Below are 22,119 nucleotides of genomic sequence, written 5' to 3'. Positions count from 1 at the left end.
GTCATACTGCAGGACAGTTTAAAACTATAGTGAAGACGAAATGTTACAGGACATACGATGTGCACTTCCATTTATACTTTCATAGACATTTTAAACACATTTTTTAAGTTGCACATTGACAAGAATGTATTTTTCATGTCGGCCCTCAAAATTTAGTGTAAATTCGACTGATCTTCCGTACAACTAAGAGCTTGTGTGATTCAGTTTTGTACTTTGCGATGTGACATCAATGGCATCGGGATTTGTGAACTAACATAACAAAGTGGCACAGATTTATACAACATTATAAAAAATGTGTGCACAATGCATTCTGGTCATTCACAGCAAATTGTGTTTGATTAATACAGATTTGCCATAATGAAAAAAAATAAAAAATAATAAAAGTTAAGATGTAACTGATATAATCTTACACTCCTGGGGCCGCGTTCACAAAGCATTTAATCAAGAATATTCTGTATTCTCAAACACATTTAACAATATTCTTGACTTTTTTATTCTTAAGATTTTTCTAGCTTTGAATTCCTGAAAATAATTTTCTACAACATGATTGTAAGTAACCTCTTAAAGGTAGCATAACCTCCAACGTGTCTTAAAATGTCAAATATAATAGGTTTAATGAGTTTATTGGGTTGTTTCCAATATTACAACATAACACTACATACACTCATCGGGCCACTTCATTATGTGCACCTGTTCAACTGCTCGATGCAAATCTCTCATGCATTTTGCATAACTCGATGCTTAAGGCATGCAGACACGGCCGAGACAGCACCAGACTGGGGAAGAACGGTGATTTAAAGGGATAGGTCTCAGGAAAATTATAAATCTGTCATCATTTACTCGCCCTCGAGTCGTTCCAAACCTGTATGAGTTTCTCTCTTCTGCTGAACACAAAAGATGATATTCTGAATGATGTCAGTAATCATCAGTTAATGGACCCCATTGACTTCCATAGTAATTCCCCATAACACTTTGGTTACCGAAACATTCTTCAAAATATCTTCTTTTGCGCTCAACAGAAGAGAGAAACTCGTACAGGTCTGGAACGACTCGAGTGTGAGTAAATGACAGAGTCTTCTGCAAGGACCGCCAGATAACACCAACTCAACACATCTGCCATTTTCTTCTTAAGAAGATTTTTTTCAAGAATCACATGAAGAACCATAACTTCTTTAAGCAGATGTTTGTGAATCCAGCCCCAGGAGTGATGGAATGAATATATTAAGGATTATCACAGTGGGTAATAACACTGGTATAGTTCCAGCAGTTGTAGTAAAGATGGTTACACTTTTCATTTAGTAATTGCTTGATATCACTTTACGTGACCCTAAAGTCTTATTGGTCGGAAGAGTGTTTTTTCTTTTTCTTTTCTCCCTCTGAAGATCGTTTTACCAAACCGGGTTACACTGACAAAAGACATTACTGTCATTATGGGATGCTTTCAGTGAGGCTGCACTACTCATTCTGTGGCAAGAATCTGTGATAAATGCTGCATGCTGCATGCACTGCGGTGTGTGTGGACACCCGATTGCTGTATGTATCTTCTCTAACTCCATCAGGGTCTCATTGTGCTGGCTTGTTTAGCACCATGGTGCTGGGCGGCTCCTCCAGCGCTCCTAACCTACAAGATTACGCTCACGCACACCGTAAAAAGCTGACCTCCTCTGGCTTCTTAGATGGTATGTGCAAACACGCACACACACCTTCTAATGGTGAATCCCCGTCCCTACTTTTAAGGAATCCTGGAGTCTTATCTGTGTGTTTTCAGCGGGAAACTTTGTGTTGTTCTCATTGGAATAAGTCGTCCTTTTGTAGCTGTGTTGTGGTGCAGATGCCTGTCTATTATGGGGAGAAATACTTTACAACAAACTTGGGAATCCTGGATCAGCAGAAATGTATGCTATGAACTGTACATAGCGTATGTTTCATTAAAAATCAAGTATATAACAAGTTATCGATAGTCCTTGTGAAAAACCATACGGTTTCTGTTGTAAATCCTGTGTAGCCTATGTCTTGTCTATTAAGAGTCCGTCTCATCAGAATCTCTGCGCTGTTAGCAAATAATGTGATTTATTAATTAATTTACCTTAATGTAACTCGTGCGACTGTAACGCACTGTAAACCCTTCTGTTTTTCTGTAGTCGGTCCATGCGATTTAATGTACGTAAGTCATGTGTTTTCTTAGCTTTCCCTGCAGTGTAGCTACACCACAGATCTACATGTAACTTAGTTATCATTATTTTCTCTGCCAACAAGAGTAACAATAACATATTTCTTTAAACCCTTGTGCGTCAATATTAAAAGCTATTCTAAGGTCCTTACAGGACAAAAATATCTGTCATAAAAACTCTTTGGAGCATTGGAGCACAGACTCATTTTAAAGAAGTCAAGTCGCCTTCATTTATACAGCGCTTTTAACAATATATAGACTGTTTCAAATCAGCTTTACAGTGATAATAGGAGACTACAGTAACAGAGATAGTTAGGCTTTCATTTATTAACTTAGGGGTTATCTCTGCGCAAACTTCAAAAACGCAAACCTGTGAGAACGCTGACGGCGTGCACATGCGTATTACGTGTTTAGTCTATAGGGATGCGTGTTTGAATATTGACTAATTCCCGCAGGTTTCGCACTCACACCAACAGCGCACGCATTACTGATCTATATAAGTGGAGCGCACAAGCCGCCACTCAAACGCAACGTAAGTCGCAAGTACCAAAATGAGTGGCTTATTGCCCTTAAATGGTCAAATACATACAAAGTTATGTTGAACAGCACGTTTTGCAGAGTATTCAGTTAAACACAGTCAGTTTTGGAATGTAAACAGTTGAGAGAAATCGCAGGTTGTGTAGCAGTGTATGTGATCTGTGCATGAACTCTTAAAGTGACAGTAGCCTAATAAACCTGCTGCTGTCTGCCATGTTAATCAAACAACAAAAGACAGATGACTTTAATTGTAAGCATTAATCTTGAATCAAATAATGAAATAATTATTTCATATCTCTCTTTATTCTATTGCATTTATTTGTGCTGTTGTTTGCATTTTTTTTCTTATTTTATTACTGATTTTATTTAATGAAAATAACATTTTGCATTGAAGAAAAGTAGAGTTTTGTTTGTATATGCTGTCAATTATAGTTCTTTGAAAGAAAATCGGAATCTGTAGAAAAAATGGTTTCTGCAGGTCACGCTGACAAAACATTCGGAAATTGGTATTGGTTGAGAAAATTGCAATCGGTGCTTTTCTAATTAAAATGTCAATGAAAATACCGTTAATACATTTCTGCCAAAAATGCACAAGGGTTAGGTTTACAAAAACCTACATATCTTAATATTAAATAACTATAAGGTCTGTTCAAATACACTGTGTAGCTCAAATTTAACTGAATTAAGTAAAACCATTAAAATAAAAAATGTTAAACAAACTTTTTTGCTAAAACTTTTGCATTTATAGTTCATACAAATAGTCATTTACTCACCCTCATAAACCCATTCTGAAGACTTTCATTCATCTTTAAAACAAACAAAATAGTTTAATGAGACCTGATATATTTCTGTCCCTCCATTAAAAGTCCATGCAAGGAAAACTTTTCAAAAAGTTCATAAACATGGTAAAGTAATCCATGTGAAAAGAGCGGCTCTTCTGCAAGTCTTCTGAAGAGACAGGAGCGCTTTTTTGATGAACAGATTTAATTAAGCTTTTAATCACATATAAACATTGATCAGCGCACATACTTGGAGCTTATCAAACATGGTAAATGGAGGCACAAATATTAATCTTGTGCAAAAACACATTTTATAACACATTTTTAGCACGCTGTAACTGGAATCTGAGTTCTGCTTCATATGATCAGTTATTGATTTCACTCGCACTGAACTGTCAATCATATTTTGGTGACATTAACTTAAATTTCACTGTTAGGTTTTACACTGCTGAGTTTTATCAACAGTGATGAAGCAGTTTTATGTCATTAAAATCAGTTCTGTTATTGATGCTTCAAAATAAAAATAATTGGCTGAAACTAAACATCTGGCTGAAACCGCGAGCTGCAGAAACTAGAATGAACATTTTATTTTTTATCATTAAAGGGGTCATGACATGGATTTGTAAAAAAAATTCCTTGAGGTTCACTTATAATTTTAAAGTTTTATAACACACACACACACACACACAAATTATGTTCAACCCTCATTCTGCGCCTCTGTCTGAAATAACTGGCGTGGCTCCTTTAAGGCTTGTAAGTAAACACTGTTATGATTTGCTAATGCTTCATAATTGTTCACTTTTAATGCTGAATGCTCATCTGTATACTGTATCAGTGTAGACAGCGTCCGGCATTATAATGGCTTCTGTTTGCTTTTGACGCTCGCTCACATTCAGTGAAGGCAAATGTCAACCACTGAGCGACTGAACGCCAGTGGGCGGGGCTTGTGGCGCGATGATGTACAACTATTGGTTGATGTCTTCCTCTGGAGGCAGTCGTATGCAAATATATTTGACCGTGTGACGTCACAGATCACTCAATATCCAAGTTACGACTGTATGTTGAGCTTGATTAAATAAATGCTTTATTTATAATGAGGACGACGATTTTAGCTCTGAAACTTGCAGGATGTTTTAATGGTACAAAGACGACTTATGTCAAAAGATCTTTGAAATTTGATTTCTCATGTCATGACCCCTTTAAAGTACACTATGGTATTCTGTGTTTTTGGTATTTCCCATTATCCTGCACACACACCTGCACCATAGTAGCCAAACCTTTTTTCTTTGTATACAGACATGAGTAAAAAAAATCCTAGGCCAAATCTTGGAAGCTAGAAATGTCCCAGCAAACTGAACCCCAGCTCTGAATTAAAATAACTATTGCAGGCTTACCATAGCGAGTTGGAGTGAGGCAATAATCTGCTTTTCAACACAGATTTATATCCACATATAGGGCCCTATTTTACCGATCTGAACCGCAAGAATCAAACATGAAACACAATCCCGGATCCCGGCTCTAACGACTCTTGCGCCGACGCAAATCTAACATGTGTTGGTCTGAAGTCGCTTCATTACTCATAGGTGTGGTTTGGGCGTGACGTGAAATAAGCCAATCAGAGCGTCCTCTCACATTCCCTTTAAGAGCCGGCGCGCTTGTTCCACGGCGGGTTTGCCAGCGCACGCAACTTACATGATGGTAACGGTGATCTCACAGTCTTCAGAAACTAGTTTCCTGGCTCTTGACGGATAACCCACTGTCAGATGTCATTATATACCGATGTGTCTCGCCACTATTGATCAAACAGGTTTGATCCGTCATTACTACATTTAGCCTGAATAATTTGGATAAATGTGTAAGCTAGATTTATGCCTATTTCTTCACATCTTCATGGAAACCACAATGATTTCCCTCGTGTGATAATATTTTTCCTTGTAATTATGTATGGTTTCTAAAAATATTAACTGCTGCGTTTGTAGATGAGAGAAGCGAAGTGTGTGTGTGTTGTGCACACTACATTATGGCCAAGCATGCGCCCTTAAAATATCATCTGAATAACGCGCCGCTGACTTTAGACTGGGTTTCTCCTGGTCAGTGGAGGAATTGTTTTCTGAAACTGCAGAATATCAGCAGGGAACGTTTGCACCGGAACACACTCCTCTTCTCACTGAATCCCCCCGAGCGCAAGTTCATTCCCTAATTTACCAACTGCGTCTGTGGAGGAAAAGTCGCTGTGCGCGGGTGCAGAATAGCAATGACACATGCGTCGGCGGACAAAGTAATTAACTTCAGTGTCCCACAGTGTTAACTTCTAAAGAAATATTGAGCAAACAAATCCTGTATATCTTCTAGTTAGTTAACCTATTTTGATAAAATGATTGATTTTAAATCTAAATTAACTGTTCAATGCAAGTTTTTAAGACCATCTATCATGCAACAAGTGACTTCTGACTTTGTAGCTATTATTTGAGGAGAAATATAACTCAACGTATGTTTTGATGTCCTATTATGCTGTTTGTTTTCATATTTGGTTCCCACAAATTATTGTTTTGAAATGTAAGATTCCACGGCTAATGTGTGTTGTGAAGCTAGAGCGCTGTAGATGATGAAGCTCATGAAGAAGCCGTGCTAGAGGAAGTGTAGCGTCCAGCACAGAATTAACCCTGGAATGCATGACCCGTAAGAGAAACACATCCTGGTTTTATCTTCCAGTGCCACTAAACCATTGAAGAATTGGATTATGCACAAGTTTAAATGTCTCAATGTTCAGTCGTCCTATATACAATAACCAAATTCAGTTCAATATAATTACTTGTGACAAATGTGTATTTATTTATGTGAGATTTTAATTTTCTAGCAACTTTTGCCAATTATTTCACTGATCCTTGCAGACATGCCAGTCGACTGTTGTTTTTCTGAAACTAATAAGGCGAAGAACTGGTAAATGTGTGTACAGGTGACACTCGAAAAAAGTTCATTTATTTCAGTAATTCAACTTAAAAGGTGAAACTAATATATTATATAGACTCATTACATGCAAAGTGAGATATTTCAAGCCATTATGTAAGCCATAATCATCAAAATTATAACAAATAAAGGCTTGAAATATCTCACTTCGCATGTAATGAGTCTATATAATATATTAGTTTCACCTTTTAAGTTGAATTACTGAAGTAAATGAACTTTTGCACCATATTCTCATTGTTCGAGTGTCACCTGTACATCTGAAGAAGTGGATGTGTTGTAGTCGTGTGTCCGGTCACTGTAAGAAGGTTTGTGGAGATGTCGCATGGCCAGTAAACGGCCGTGCTGAACCTTGAGAGTAAAGACGGGGGAAATGGAGGTAGTTCATAAGAAATAAGCTTAGTTTGGACCAATGAGAAGTCCTGATACTGGGGTCGTCATGTTGCAGTCTTCTCTAATGCCACTGTGTGTTAGTGTGTGTTAGTCCAAGATCCAATCGGAGAGTAATACCGACCAAATATATATAAATAGAGAGTCAAAATTTCATTTGAAAAGCCTACGGGTAATTTTGAGACCCTTTACAAAGGTAAAAAGTTATTTTATTTGAAAAAATATTCCCAAAAAGTGTTGTCTCTTGGAACAGCTTTGCACATTTCTGACAGTCTCTCTTCTGACTAGTTGGTCATCTGAACGTGCAGTGCTGTGCAATCGCTCTATCGTGTCTATAACCCCCTAATGCATTCTAGGGTTAATCTGGTGTGTTTGCTTGAACAGAAAGGAAACCTCTGTCCCTATGGCTGTCCGAACACTAAACACGAGCACTCCTCCGTCGGCTCTCCTGCATGCCTCGCAGCCGCTCTCTAACCCTCTCTCTGTTAGCTCTTCTACATTTCAGGAACCTGTCTTTCTCTTTCTCAGAGGCTACGCGTGGCTCTGCTGTTAAAAGGTTTTCTATCTCATTTGCGCGACACCCAACCAATGGTATGTTTGCTTTTGTTAATTCCTAGTCACGTTTTTCCCCCTCACATTCAGTTTATGATTTATTATTTGTTCCTCTGGATATAGAGTTCCTCCTCCAACCCCAGGATAGGGCACGGGGAATGATACTCACTCAACACCTGGCATCATGTTAATATTTGACCATCAGTTTAGTCTCCTCTGGACGGCGATCTCATTACATGGATTTATAAAAAACGCTATAATTTTGTTCCATCATTTACATAAAGTACGATAAGATTAATAAATGGAGTTTGGGTTATTTTGCTGTTACCCATTTTTAATAATTTGCTTGTTTATTTGTGGTTGAATGAACTAGTTCTTAGAAACTGATGAAATGCGTTGACAGCTTTAAGTGAAAAGATAAATTTGCTGCTCTTTGGTCTATATGCAGAATATTTATTCAATATAACACTTTATTTTAACCTGTTTAAATGTCTCTGCATATTTTAGCTTGACTAACGTTTACATGTTTTCTGTGTTTTTTCCAATTCCAAATTCTATAGCATAAATAAAACACACATAATGAGTGACATACATACAAAAATTTTTTTAAATCAATGATTGGCTAAAATGTAAAGCATTATTTGAAAGATATTGTGCATAATGGTGCATTGCAGTGTTTTATAAGTTGATAACATCCAAGATGATGCTTTTGGAAGTTTAGAAAATTGCCCATTTTTAGCATATCGTTTTTATGCTTTGTTTTTTCTTTTAATCTGCTTTTCTAAATGGGTCAGTGTTTTCCAGTATGTTCAGTGGTAAGTGTTAATCATACTTAATACACACATTATATTCTGTCTAATTAGTGTTTGTGGTTTATTTTGGCTCTTGTGTAGTAAGTGTACTCAGATCTAGTCTGTAGACTTTAGTTTTTGACCCTTAGATCGGTCCTATACGCAGAATTATCTTGTATTTTTATATTTCTTTATGTACCCACAAGAAAATTAGCGTTTGGTTTATTCAATGGATTCGCAGACGGAAAAGTAACACATATCGCATATGCTCCTTTGTATTTTTTTAAATAATTGACAAGATATACTCTCATCTTGCATTTAGGCCACACCAAACCTGATAATTTGAACATGGCCTTATAATAGTTTCCTTATGCTGTTGTGTGATTGGCTCCTTCACTCATTCTCTTCTTAAGATTACTTTTTTTTTTTTTTTTATTGTTAAAAGGTATTAATACTTTTTTTTTTTTTAAGCAGTCAGCTCTATCGTTAAACTCTAATAAATTGAGTCCCATTTGAAGCCAATGTAAAATACCAATGAAGGCACACTTAAATATATATAAATGTAATGTTGCTTGGCAACCATAAACAGTCTAATTAACTTTATTACTTGACAGAAGAATTGGTTATTCTGATTTTTTAATTTTGATAAATGTTACTATGTATGGAACATGTGTCTTCTAGAACCGTTGTATAAAAGCAATAAACCATGAGAGGCTGTGTGTTACCGTGGTTAATAACGCCTATCTGTGGTATAATAACTGTAATGCATAGCCTCTTGTTGCTTAATGCTTCTATTAAAAGACACATGAAGTTTATATTCAGGCATCTTGTGCCAAATTGCATGACTTGAATAAATCAAATCAAATCATAATCATGTTGTTCCACTAGTTTCATTTGAGAAAAAGCTATATTTGTACAAGGTAGGTCGATTATCATTTCCGCTTCATAAAACCATCTTGGCCAAGTGGTGTTTTTGTTAGATTGCAGGTATTGTGAGCTGTTCTTTGTGTGACCCATCTGCCTCCATCTTGCCCACCTCAAACTCACGTTTGACGGTGTTGTTGCTTGTCATTATTTTTTAGAGGAAATGGAACGCCATATCTCTGCCATCTCTCCAAGATCTTGCGTTATAGTTCCTGCTATATGATGACTCTAGCTGAAGATGTGTTTCCAGATTCTGATGTTGTACATTTCATTTGAAGGTTTTGAGTTGTATTCCATGGTTCCTTCAATCTGTCCCTTGGAGACCCTCCATAATTCCCTGTCTCTCAAACAAGTGGATGACTTCCTCGCCTCCATAGCCATATCCAATGATCCAGTCCTGGAAATGTCTCCATCTTCGCCAGGTACGGTCTCCACAACACGCTCCGACTGCCTCTGTGTCCTCGTGTTTACTGTACATGTGTCTGAACCGGTTTTTATGTGTTTTCACCCTCAGCTCTGCCCACAAAGAAGGCTCCTTTGAACACTTACACTCCGGCGAAAGTTTTGCCCTGTCCGTTCACACAATCCCTCGGCAAGAAGACGTGCTCACCGGAGAAGAGTGCATCAGGCATGTTGCATTTACTGTATATATCTGTGTTTACAAATGCTTCATATATAGTCAGGGCTCCAGACTAACACTAGAGCAGCAGAACCTCATTTAGAGTTTTTGAATCAAAGTTAATCATAAAACTATATTGTTTTGCATTAATAAGTGCAGTTATTAATAATATTGCATGTTTTTTTATTGGAAATTTGACAGTGAAGCATTGAACCGAATTGAGATGCTGATAAAATCAACTTTTATTAACAACAGTGATGTGCAAAAATCTCATTTTTATTGGGAAAATATTCTTATTCTTATTAAATGTACCATTGTTCTTCTATAGTATCATACTGAACTGACCGACAGCTTCAGTGGCTATAAAAGAAGCGCTCTTTACTTGTTTTCTGTGTAATTCAGCCACAAGTGGAAGAGAAGTTTGTTTTTTCATGAGAATTTGTGACTTCCTACGTTTTTCCATATATTATTAGGAAAACTTATGGAAATATAAGTGTTCCTCTGCCACCATCTACTGGTTATACTGGTCATTTCATATCTTTAAAAAAAAAAGAGTTTGTTTGCTATGAAGTGTTCGTTTCCTTTTTAATTTTGCAAACATCACATTCAAAATAACACTAAAAATGTATAATATTTAGAGCTTTGAAGTGCTGGAAAAAGTGTGAAGCGCTTGAAAGTCCTTAAAGAGTGCTTGAATTTCACATTTCTCATATGCTACAGAAATGCCAGCTTTTATCAGTTGGAAAACATGGTGTGGCACCAGTGTGACATCTGACTAAATTTAGTCACACCAGCAGGAAAGAAGCCTGGAGCCCTGACAGTTTATTAATGCAGTGTTTTGAAAATGGAAAAATTGGTACAAAAATCATCTGAAATATAGCAAAGAAATCTGAAGAAAAAAAAACGTATGCAGTAATAAAATAAATAAATAAATAAAGTTGATAGAGAAGTCACCAAATTCGTTGTTGAAAAAGTGTCAGAAATCTGTTATTCATCAGAATTGAAAAACTCTCTCAAGACACTCAATTGACCCTTCGCAGGGAGCTTGATTGACAGGTGATCTGACCAATCATACTTCGCCATCCGCCATTTTGTCCGGCAAAGCAGTCAGGAGAGTTAGTAGATTAACGATGGAGGATTTGAACTTGAGAAGCGGAGTGTACTGACGCCTTTCCGCGGTTAAAACAACATTCCTTCTGATGTTCATTCATGTTTATGTGATGCTATAAATTAACTAGAAGGAAGAGATGATCGGTTCACGAGCGGCTTTAACTGAGGCGACACAGCGATCTGTCACACACATTAAAGAGCCACAAAACGCTATTTATTGTTTACATTTCTTTTAAAAAATGACCAAAGTAACTAAGGGGGGGGGGGGGGGGGGGTCTTTGCGAACGGTCTTTCCTTCTGTTTTTCACCTCTGTATATATTTATTTCCCTTCAGATCAGGATGACTTTCCCACCAGAAAACACAGGGCAGTTTCAGCTGATGTTCCAGAGCACGGTGCAAGTTGTGTCGAAACCTCGCGCCCCGGCTCAGAGACGGAGCCGCCCAACCCTGCTCCAAACATCTCCATCACTCAGGCAACCCAGCCTCATGACCCCTCGCGCCCCGGCTCAGAGACGGAGCGGCCCAACCCTGCTCCAAACATCTCCATCACTCAGCCAACCCAGCCTCATGACCCCTCGCGCCCCGGCTCAGAGACGGAGCCGCCCGACCCTGCTCCAAACATCTCCATCACTCAGCCAACCCAGCCTCATGACCCCTCGCGCCCCGGCTCAGAGACGGAGCGGCCCAACCCTGCTCCAAACATCTCCATCACTCAGCCAACCCAGCCTCATGACCCCTCGCGCCCCGGCTCAGAGACGGAGCCGCCCGACCCTGCTCCAAACATCTCCATCACTCAGCCAACCCAGCCTCATGACCCCTCGCGCCCCGGCTCAGAGACGGAGCCGCCCGACCCTGCTCCAAACATCTCCATCACTCAGCCAACCCAGCCTCATGACCCCTCGCGCCCCGGCTCAGAGACGGAGCGGCCCAACCCTGCTCCAAACATCTCCATCACTCAGCCAACCCAGCCTCATGACCCCTCGCACCCCGGCTCAGAGACGGAGCGGCCCAACCCTGCTCCAAACATCTCCATCACTCAGCCAACCCAGCCTCATGACCCCTCGCGCCCCGGCTCAGAGACGGAGCCGCCCAACCCTGCTCCAAACATCTCCATCACTCAGCCAACCCAGCCTCATGACCCCTCGCGCCCCGGCTCAGAGACGGAGCGGCCCAACCCTGCTCCAAACATCTCCATCACTCAGCCAACCCAGCCTCATGACCCCTCGCGCCCCGGCTCAGAGACGGAGCCGCCCAACCCTGCTCCAAACATCTCCATCACTCAGCCAACCCAGCCTCATGACCCCTCGCACCCCGGCTCAGAGACGGAGCCGCCCAACCCTGCTCCAAACATCTCCATCACTCAGCCAACCCAGCCTCATGACCCCTCCTTTAAACCCCAGCAACTGTCCTGTGCCTCATCCAGTGGCACACCAGCACACGAAGTCCCGGCTCTGGAAAACAAGAGTGCTACCAAAACCACGCCAGGCTTTTCCACATGACATCAATCTGCAAACCACCACCTGGGAAATGTACAGTACACTCGCAAACCAGGACACAAGTACAGCAGAAGACCACATGCCATGGACCTCGCCAACCAAAGCAGGATTTCTCTTCACACAGATTAGATCAATTCTTAGAGCATGTTACAAGCCTGACTTTGTTACTTTTAGTGACAAGAATTTGTCATAGCAGTACCTATATTTGTATTTAAAGGAACATCTTACTGAATGTTTGTTACCAAAACAGTCCGCTAAAAGATATCACACTGTTGTAATTACAATCATATCGTAGGCTTATTTAGCTCTTCCATTCACCTCGAATGGTCCGGAAGAATGTGTTACATTTATCTTGTATATTTGAATGTCGAAATGTAAAAGCTTGCATAGAATTGACTTGTCATAGTATGACATGTTACTGCAGCTGGTTTTAATTCTTTTGGGATACTGAATGAACACCGCACATTCTGGGCCTCATCAAACAAGGTCCTAAGTGATATTTCATGTTTAGAAACATATTTTTAATGCGTATATTTCATTACAATCAGAATGTGCAATTATTTCCCTCCACTGTAATGGAAATCTGCCTTATGTTAATTACTTTTACATCAAATTAAAATTAAATGTTGTGAATATTAGGAATAAACTTTGGCTGATGGTATTTTTTAGTAGCCTGGTCCTACCTGACGCTCACACATTTCATTTGTACAGAGAGTCTGGCCGCTCTCCATTGAGTAGCGTTGAGTTTAGCACCAAGCTTCTCCAACACTCCTGTCATTTTCTAGTAACCCTGAAGATTATCTGTTTCACGTAGAGTTGGAGCCATACACAACTTATTTTTACTTGTGATAATGTGACTTATTTTAGAGTGAAAATGGACTGTAGTTCACAAAGCTGTTTCTGGAGCCCCCCAACACTGCACATTTTAGGCCAGATTTACTAAACCGCAAATTGTTTGTTTGTTAAAAAGGCGTTTTTGCAGCCTTGAAGTGTCGGGAAGGGGACGCCATTTGTAGGAGTGTTCCAAACTAACGTAAATAACTTAATCCCTTCACGAAGGGCCTTTCCACAAGTCCACAAGGAAGTAACTTAATGTATGTTCATGTTCTGCCCTTCGGAGTGAGTAGGCCATAGGGATGCCCACTTTCGATTGGAATTTGACAAATGTACCAAAAGCAGCGCAAATTAGTGTAGGGTTGCAAACAAGCAGAGCCAATGATAATCAGGTGTGGGTAATCTACGAACAATGTAGGTGCAGAAAATTAACAATAAAGTGGATTGGCAAAGGAAATGTTCGGATAACATCTTACTCTGGCATTCCAAAAAAAATTATAAGGGGAGGAATATCTTTTGTAAAAAAAAATGTCTTTTGTAAATCTTGACAATAGTTTTTTAATGCCAAAAGAGGGTTTGCACTAGGGGTGGGCAGATCGAGGCTTCGTGAAACACTGAAATATTGTGTCAAGGCTTCGAAACAATCCGACACCCGTCTCCACAGTGACCTTTAGTGGTCAGAACAGTGTAGATGCAACAAAAACCCGGGCCAAACATGCACAAAAACACATTTTTACAAATCTATTGCAAAAAAAATTATTGAAAGTAAAATCTTTCAATTGGAATTATCTAATCATCTTATAAAATTATCAAGTATATATATGTTATCTTATCAATTGTCAGGGTTTGTTTTGTTGATTCTATGAATGGCTCAGCTACACAGGCCAATAAGACTCTAACTACCATTATTCATTTTATTTATACTAATGTCTAATTAAAACGTCTACAAATGTATAAAACTGATCAGAGATCAGGTAAAACCCACAGACACTTGTTCATTGGTTCTCAGTGACTCCTCATGATCCATGTGTTGACAGAGATCATCGCCCCCAGCGGTGAACCATTGACATTTCGAAGTGTTTCGAAACAGTTAATTACGACGTAATGAAGCCTCGTTTACTGAAATCACGTGACTGGCTGTTTGATACACGCTCCTACCATTGATTCGGAACAAAAGATTCGTAAAGGCTTCGAAGCTTCATGATGCAGTGTTTTGAAACTGCCATCACTAGTTTGCACTGACACAAGCTGTTAGTAAATCTGGCCCTGGTATGTCTCCCTAATCAAACACCTGATTCCAGTCATAAGCTCAATAGTAAAGAGTCCAAGGCCTCAACATGTGCAGTGTTAGAGGAACTCTTTGGGGCTAGGGCTTTATTTCTGTCTTATATTGGGTTATGAGAGGTGGGGTTGCATACCAGAATGAAGTCAGACAATTGCAGGAAGGTTGAAAAGTAAGAGGGATCGGTGATGTTAGAAGGTGAAGGTGAAGCTGTGTCCGTTTACTTGTGTGGCGTCATAAGGTGAGATAAAACCTGCTTTGGGGATTTAGGGATTTTGAAGATGTGTGCTATTAACGGACACACTGACTTTAGCCCAAAGCTGGACAACCCTGGCTCCGTTAGCTCCAACCCCGATCACACTCTTCTGCTCACAGCGTTCTAGTGTTTAGCTTGTTCAAGAGTTTGATCAGGAACTGAACTCTGCAGGAAAGTGGATCTCGAGGGCCAGATTTTCCCACCCGTGTTAGTGAAAGTCCTAGACAACTGAGACGCTTGCACGGATGTCATATTTCTAGTTTGTTTACTTCAGAAAACAAGGAAAAACAAGGACTGGAGTACTTGACAAGGCTGAATCAATAACAATGATATCAGTGCATTTAGTACTTGAAGTATGAGTGTTTTTCTCATTATTCATACTTAGCATCACATATGCTTCTATTAAAAAAAAAAGTATAATTATTCAAGAAAAGTTACAACATCCTCCCACCTGGTGTACTAGGTTCATCTCTACTAATTTCAAGCATGTTATTGTTCAATCAAACTAACTCCAAGGCATGCAGAAGTTGCTCAGGTCTTCTCAACACACCACCTGATGAAGTACAGTCACTGCATGAATGCACCAGGCCATCTCGTCCTCAATTCAGTTTTTCAATTGTTACCGTTTTCTAAGTTTGTCGTGGTATTTTGTCCTTTCAAACTGGATAACATCGCCTTCCTTCAGCGTAGTAGATAAAATAATAATGTTACATTTATATAGCGCTTTTTCTAGGTACTCAATGTGCTTCACATGGAAGGGGGGAATCTCCTCAAACACCCCCAGTGTGCAGCTCCACCTGATGATGCGACGGCAGCCATATTGCGCCAGAACACACACCACACACCAGCTTACTGGTGGAGAGGAGACCGTGATGAAGCCAATCAGTGTATGGGGATGATGAGGAGGCCATGATGGACAGAGGCCAAGGGGGAAATGTGACCAGGACACTGGGTTACACCGCTACTCTTTTTCGAAGGACATCCTGGGATTTTTAATGACCACAGAGAGTCAGGACCTCGGTTTGACGTGTCATCCAAAGTACGGTGCTTTTTGACAGTATAGTGCCCCCGTCACTATATACATAATAAAGGCTAGATGTCTCGTCCGCGCTGCTGGCCAATGGAGGTCGACGTCCGCACCTGGCGGCCATCTTGTCACAGTCAGCTCGCTCACTCGTAACATTATGTTTTAATGGTGCATGCTCTTTTTAAATAACCATAACTTGCTCAATTTTCTACAGATTTTCAAACGGGTTGGTTTGTTATAAACGTCAGAGATGTAGTTATGACACTGCACACTTATGAATAATTATAATATTATATATTTCAACATGTTCAAGCATCCAGAATTATAGCCACGTTAATAACGTTTGTAAGAAACCAAACCGTTTGTAAATCCGTCAAGATTTCAGCGAGATAAGAGTGTGTGTGTTCGTGCAGATCACTCACCGTACATCAGGAACCACAGAGCCCGCCAGAACGCTTGCCTGTGACAAGATGGCCGCCGGTGATGACGTTAGAGACTCCGCCATCTAGCCTTTATTATGTATATCTATGGTTAGGACCCCCACAGACCACAGGGTGAGCGCCCCCTGCTGGCCTCACTAACACCTCTACGAGCAGCAACCTGAATTTCCCAGGAGTATAAGGAGTAAATAGTGTTTCCGCAGTAGTTAGGAGTCTCTGTCGGTACTTCCATCACCGGTGAACAGAATGCTTTCTTTAGTCATATTTGAGGAATTTGACTCCTAGACTGTGGCAGAGAGGTTAGGCTTTTCCCTACCAAGAAATGTGAAGGCATTAGAGGTTGGGGCTCATCTGCGTCAATGGGTCTCATTCATGAAACACGAGCAGAACGAATTTTTGTGTAAATCGTGTGTAAAGTTAGCCTGGGAAAACCCAGACCCTCTCAGTTGTAACTGAGTAAGGGTCTAGCAAAGCTCCATAGACAATTCATTTCCACAGGGGCGTCACCAACGGACGTCGGAAAGATCTAAAACCAATCAGAGCGATGAATGACATGACGTATGCAGAGCGACGGAGAAACATCTCGAGACTCTCAGCAATTCTCTGTTTGTGTTAACGAAAATGACCATTTTAAATCGCTTGAAACAGACGCGATAGCTGATTCGAACGAGTGATGTTGTGATGTTCCACGGCGGCATCCATGTCTGTAATGTACAAAATCTGCGTCACCGTCTCTGCTCTGTCGTCATCGTGTAAAACGTTTCTGATTGGTGCCGCGATTTCGGCGGATTGGAAATGGGTTTCAATGGGCTCTTTGCCAGACCCACTTGCAGAGCAAATCTAAATTTGCCGGAAGTGGTCTGGGTTTTCCCAGGCTAGTGTAAAGTGGTTCTGGCGTAAATTTTCGGATTCATTAAAATGTTCGTATTTTTCAAATGTTAGTTGGTACGAAATAAATCTACACCTGCTCCCAGCCACGCGTAAATATGCGTTTAACATCCGAACGTTTGCTCATTAATAAGCTGTATTTTAATTCACCTAATCGGGTACATTTACACACAGCATTTTGAAAAAATATTATTATATATAGCAATAGCTACATATGGTTTTTCTTTTTACTTTTATTATGAGAGCCAGTAATAGCATCTGCAAACAGTACACTTTAATAAAATAATTAATTGCTTTCAATAGGGCTGGGATATATTTTTTCGAAGTGAACTAATTCGTTTTTTGCAGTCGCTTCATGTTGAACCATTTTCTGTTCACTTCTGGGACTGTTCGATTAACAGATGAACCTCCAGTAACTGCGTCTGTAATATCTGCCAAGCTTCCTTTTTTTAGGACCTGATACGCCACTATAGGCTACGCTTGAAAATAAAATGTGGCGTTTTTAATGAACATCTGATAATAAAACGTCAATTTCTGCATCTGAGAAATTTTTCTTTTTCATTCGCTTTTGAGAAGACATGTTGAAATCCTTCGTTTGGTGTCATAATATGATGCCCATATATAGTTGTCAGTCGGATTTAATGGGCGGGATTTATGGTAATTGAGAATGAACGTGCACGCGCGTCCCATTTACGACTGATTGGAATTCATAACACACACACACACGTTTCACTATCACATCTGACGTTTACGAAGTATTTGTGAATCAGGAGAAGAGTTTTCGGGAAGGTCTCTTTACGCGCAAATCACTCACATATTTACTTGTATATTTACGAATGTTTCATGAATGAGGCCCATTGTGTGTATATGAAATTGGTTTTGAATTCAGAACTGCTTCCACCTCTGTCAAAATAGTAGTAATCTCTTCAAAGTTTAGTAAGGCTTTTCCTAGGACTTTTTTTTCAGACCATTATTTACTGATCTAACTAGTCTCTCCAAAAAGCCTCCACCAAGCAGTACGCTCCACAATACATTTCCAAGTAATAATGCTTGAAGAGAAGAAATCCTACAAGGTTTTAAAGGATCTCCACAGATTTTGCGTTGTCCGAATATGTTATTTTTAAGTGTTGAACAAGATCTGAATGTCTTACTCTCTTGAACAGCTCTGCAAAGCCCTGTGTGTCTGTTAGCCAAACCAACAAGATGTGACATGCTTGGAAAGTAAAGCAATAGCACTTACGGGATTCATTGAGAGAAATAAACACATAGAAAAAGGAATTGTCCAAGTACAATATGGACAAAATATTTTAGAATTGGCAGCTATGCAGGCATGACCACATTACAAAGGGCTCAACTTCAGTAGGTGAACACTAGGTCTGAAATACTGGGCACAAGCAAGTCCCCAGAAATCATTTCATTCACCTCTGGAGTGCAGTAATCTGGGAAGTCAAAATGGGATCCTGAGTTGGCATGAACTGCTTCAAAGTCCTTGTCCAGAGCGGACCTCCTCTTGCTGTAAATCTTTTCAGAGATATTTCTGTGGTCTGATCTGACACAAACTCTAAATGTACCGCCAGAGTAAAGGTCCTTGCAGTCCGAAATTTTTGTATGTGTTTTTTCTCTCGTATTCGTCATTCGGTGGCTCTAAATTGTCAAAAAACCTCTCAAAATGCTTGCTACGGATAAGAAAAACGCATAAAATCAAACCAGATCTGAATTTTTTTATGATGGACGAAAGTTTCGGAGGCAGTGTGTAAACGTGATTGACACAACCTTATTTTTATTTTTTTACGTGCGAAAATTTCGGACGAGAATTTCAGACTTTTATAACCTTAACAGCACAGTGCAATATATGCCTTTTTTGATGCACCATTTGATTTGACATACAATGGGCTTTATGCACAGCTGCACTACTTCCTGAACTTTAGCCAGCTCCTGTTTCCTGTCTGCCATTATTGGACAAACCGATTAATCCAGTTGTGCCTGACCAACAACAATAATCAGACACACCTGCATTAATCAGTTTGTCCAATAATGGCAGACAGGAAACAAAGGAGCTGGCTAAAGTTCAGGAAGTAGTGCAGCTGTGCCCATGGGCCGGCAAAATCGACCCCAGTGACTTTAAAGGGTGGTGCTTCAGTAACTCTGTCCCTTGGCAGAGGTGCAGTAGTTTGCTGAGCTGGTTTTGTTGTCAATCTTTTGCAAACATGACAGTGTCCTACATTTTGCTTCACAAGCTGTCGGCCATGCAAAATCCAATATTTCTCTTTCACCTGAACCAGTTATCCTTAGACCTGAATGCATCATTATGGATATCTCAGGATAACTCTGAACAACTCTGAACTAGTAATTCTGAGTATCTTTGCTTTGTTCTCTGAAACTGAACTCGGACTGTTGTAATCATCCACAAACACCAATGAGTCCATTTTCATCTTGCAATGGTTTCAAACCCTTGATTTTGGAGTCTTTGTCAACCATTGGACCTATTTTGAGCAAATGCCTTTCCCTGCTGAAACTCTGTTCCTGAGTTACATTTCCCCAAAACACAAGTAGTTCTTCTGCCTTGGATTTTATATATGGATCGGGCATTGGTTATATCCATGCAGTTATTCGCAACACAGTCTTCAATCTGCTATATTTCGCTAAATCCAAAAGAGGTTCTGTAGGTGCAACACCACCAAACTGCACGGTGACCTGAGACTCAGACCTCAGTTCAGTGTTCATTTCAGCAACACAGGTTTCCTCAAGCTCTTCCGAGCGAGCTGGAACTGAAGAAGCCGGGCCAAACCATGAGCTTACTCTGTATCAAATCATCTGCACTCTTTCCTCGAGTAGCTGAATCAGCTGGATTGGCTTTACCATTACAATGTGACCACGATTCAGGGTTTGTGAGTTTCTGTATCTCAGCCACTCTATCAGCTTTAAATGGTTTCCATTTCTGTGCAGAACTCTGTATCCAGCGTAAGACAATTACTCAATCTGTCCACTTGCAAATTAGATTTTTCTACATTTTCAAGGGACGAAGCAGATTATGTCCTATTCTAGCTCCGATTAGAGCTCTGAGTTTAAGTCCTGTCTGGCTAGCGCGTGTCCCATAATGTTACCCGTCAAGAAAGAGGCACGGTACTGTAACTGTCAGGGTTTTGTCACTTCGGTCTAGTTTATTATTGGTTTTGTGATGTATTCTTGGTTTGTTCTTGGTTTTAGGAGTCCTGGCGCTCCTGTATTGTCTTGTCTTTGTGTGAGCGTGTGGTTTCGAGCGAGCTGGGGGAGTTTTTGTGTGTGCCTTGTTTCAGTTTTGTAGCATCAAAGGCCAGAGTTGCTCCTTAGTTGACCACATATAGAGTTAAAGGGTAACTAAACCCTAAAACAACTTTTTTTAGTTAATGATCTGTAAGACTGGGGCTTTATTAATGCTGTTCATTGATTCAAGTAAATTTGTTGACATTTGGGTATAAAGTGTTTTAATTCTACAATATGTGGTGTAAAAAAGTGCTGCCCTCTTCAGGTTGAACGGTGGCTACTGCAGTTGAATTTTCCTATTGGATGTTGTGGTTGTTGTGGTGCCGTGTGACGTAAGCAGGCACCAGCTCACCACGCCCTTGCCTACAGAGAGACGGGTCTCAGTCACACCCCATACCCCCCCCCCCCCCCCTTCCACTGGGCTCTACCCACTTTTCCAGCATTTTTTGCTGAAACTTTTCCCTAGTCAGGCTCTGACCAGGGGTTGATTTCAAAACAGTTGCGAGTCTTTGGGAAAACTGAACCATGACGGCCGAGAGTCCGGAATAAATAAAGCCTTACAACATTTTAACCAGACAGTAACTTTTAAGGATGGACATTTCCAACCCTGGAAACCAAATAAACCAGAACTACCAAACAACTTCAAAGTGGCTAAGAAGAGGTTTGAGAAGCTGCAGAGAAACCTAAAAGCTGACGAACCTTTTACACGAAATATAGAGACGTTATAGAGATACTATTTACAGCAAGGCATGATGTTCCAGCCAAAAACTCACAAGCAGAGAAAACATGCTGTTAAATACTGTCTACCACACCATGCTGTGCTTAGAGATCGGATCACTAATCGCTCATACAGGAGTAAACACCTTTGAGCTTGTCCAGTTTTGACCACTTCCAGATGAAAACGCATTTGACCGGATTGCTTTCATAGTGTTTAAACACTCATGTGATCTAATGTGTTCAAACATCCACTGAAGACCGTCTTCTCTCCGCCTACTGACCTAACGGGTAACATTATGGGGCACGCGCTAGCCAGACAGGACTTAAACTTTGATGACTGAAGACTCAAGTTTGGTTTGAAGACGAAAACAAACCAAGCACAATGTTCTCTCACCATTCCTGATTTCTAACACACACTCACAGCGGCAGTCAGAGCAGAAACTAAAGCTGATGCTCTCCGTGTGTTTCTCCGTCGTCTCCGTTCATATGTAAATTGCACAAGATTATATTTTGTCAATTAGATTGAAAGATCTGAAAAAACCCATACGTTTACCCACCCATAGCCCCTTACTTCAATGAAATCAGGACAGAAGAGGTCTAAAGTGGACAAAAGAGACGGATTGTGTCTCCCTCGTCCACTTGTGACCCGATCGACCAAAACGCATCTTAATACCAGGAGTAAACGGGGCCTAAAAGACGTTTAACTGGCACAACCGCTAACAAGCAAAAGGGATGCAATCTTGATAAGGATATGAGCCTTCATGATGTAAAGTTGAAAGCATATGGCTGTAAACTGTGGTCATGTCTTGTAAAGCTGCACCAGCCTGGTGTTTGTGCGTCAGAGAAGAAAGTGTTGTAGAGACGCAGTTCTGCTGAACGAGGTTAAATTAAACGTCGCTTCATTACCTTGAAACAATTTTGGATTTACAACTCAAAAATGGTGCAGTAGTAATACACAAATTATAAATAATTACAATTAAATGCCTTTAACGCTTAAAATTTAGTTCCATGGTTTCTTGATTCTTCAAATAAAAATACTATTTAGCCTTTTCTTTGCTGTTGTAGCTCATTTTAAAGCCTGTTTTATCAAATTTTAAAT

The 22,119-nt window shown here is 40.2% G+C and overlaps 2 protein-coding genes across 9 annotated transcripts in view; one reads left to right on the top strand and one right to left on the bottom strand.

Annotated features, from left to right (window-relative positions):
* The window catches only part of ppip5k2 (diphosphoinositol pentakisphosphate kinase 2), a 47,800-nt gene extending 34,802 nt beyond the window's left edge, over window positions 1-12,998 (top strand). For 3 of the 7 annotated variants that reach the window (XM_079600215.1, XM_079600212.1, XM_079600210.1), the window contains 6 exons: window positions 1,560-1,679; window positions 7,369-7,431; window positions 8,187-8,207; window positions 9,386-9,529; window positions 9,622-9,735; window positions 11,171-12,987. In XM_079600215.1, coding sequence (XP_079456341.1) covers window positions 1,560-1,679; window positions 7,369-7,431; window positions 8,187-8,207; window positions 9,386-9,529; window positions 9,622-9,735; window positions 11,171-12,336 — 1,628 coding nt within the window. In that variant the 3' untranslated portion in view covers window positions 12,337-12,987. Of the gene's footprint in view, window positions 1-1,559; window positions 1,680-7,368; window positions 7,432-8,186; window positions 8,208-9,385; window positions 9,530-9,621; window positions 9,736-11,170 lie in introns of all 7 variants that reach the window. The other 4 variants (XM_079600213.1, XM_079600211.1, XM_079600214.1 and 1 more) reach the window with 3 other exon arrangements.
* The window catches only part of slc38a9 (solute carrier family 38 member 9), a 219,439-nt gene that overhangs the window by 104,764 nt on the left and 92,556 nt on the right, over window positions 1-22,119 (bottom strand). The gene's annotated exons all lie outside the window — the stretch shown is intronic.

This window comes from Phoxinus phoxinus, assembly GCF_949152265.1.
Source record: "Phoxinus phoxinus genome assembly, chromosome: 23".
Lineage (NCBI taxonomy): Eukaryota > Metazoa > Chordata > Actinopteri > Cypriniformes > Leuciscidae > Phoxinus > Phoxinus phoxinus.
This window is presented reverse-complemented; position numbering and strand designations above follow the sequence as displayed.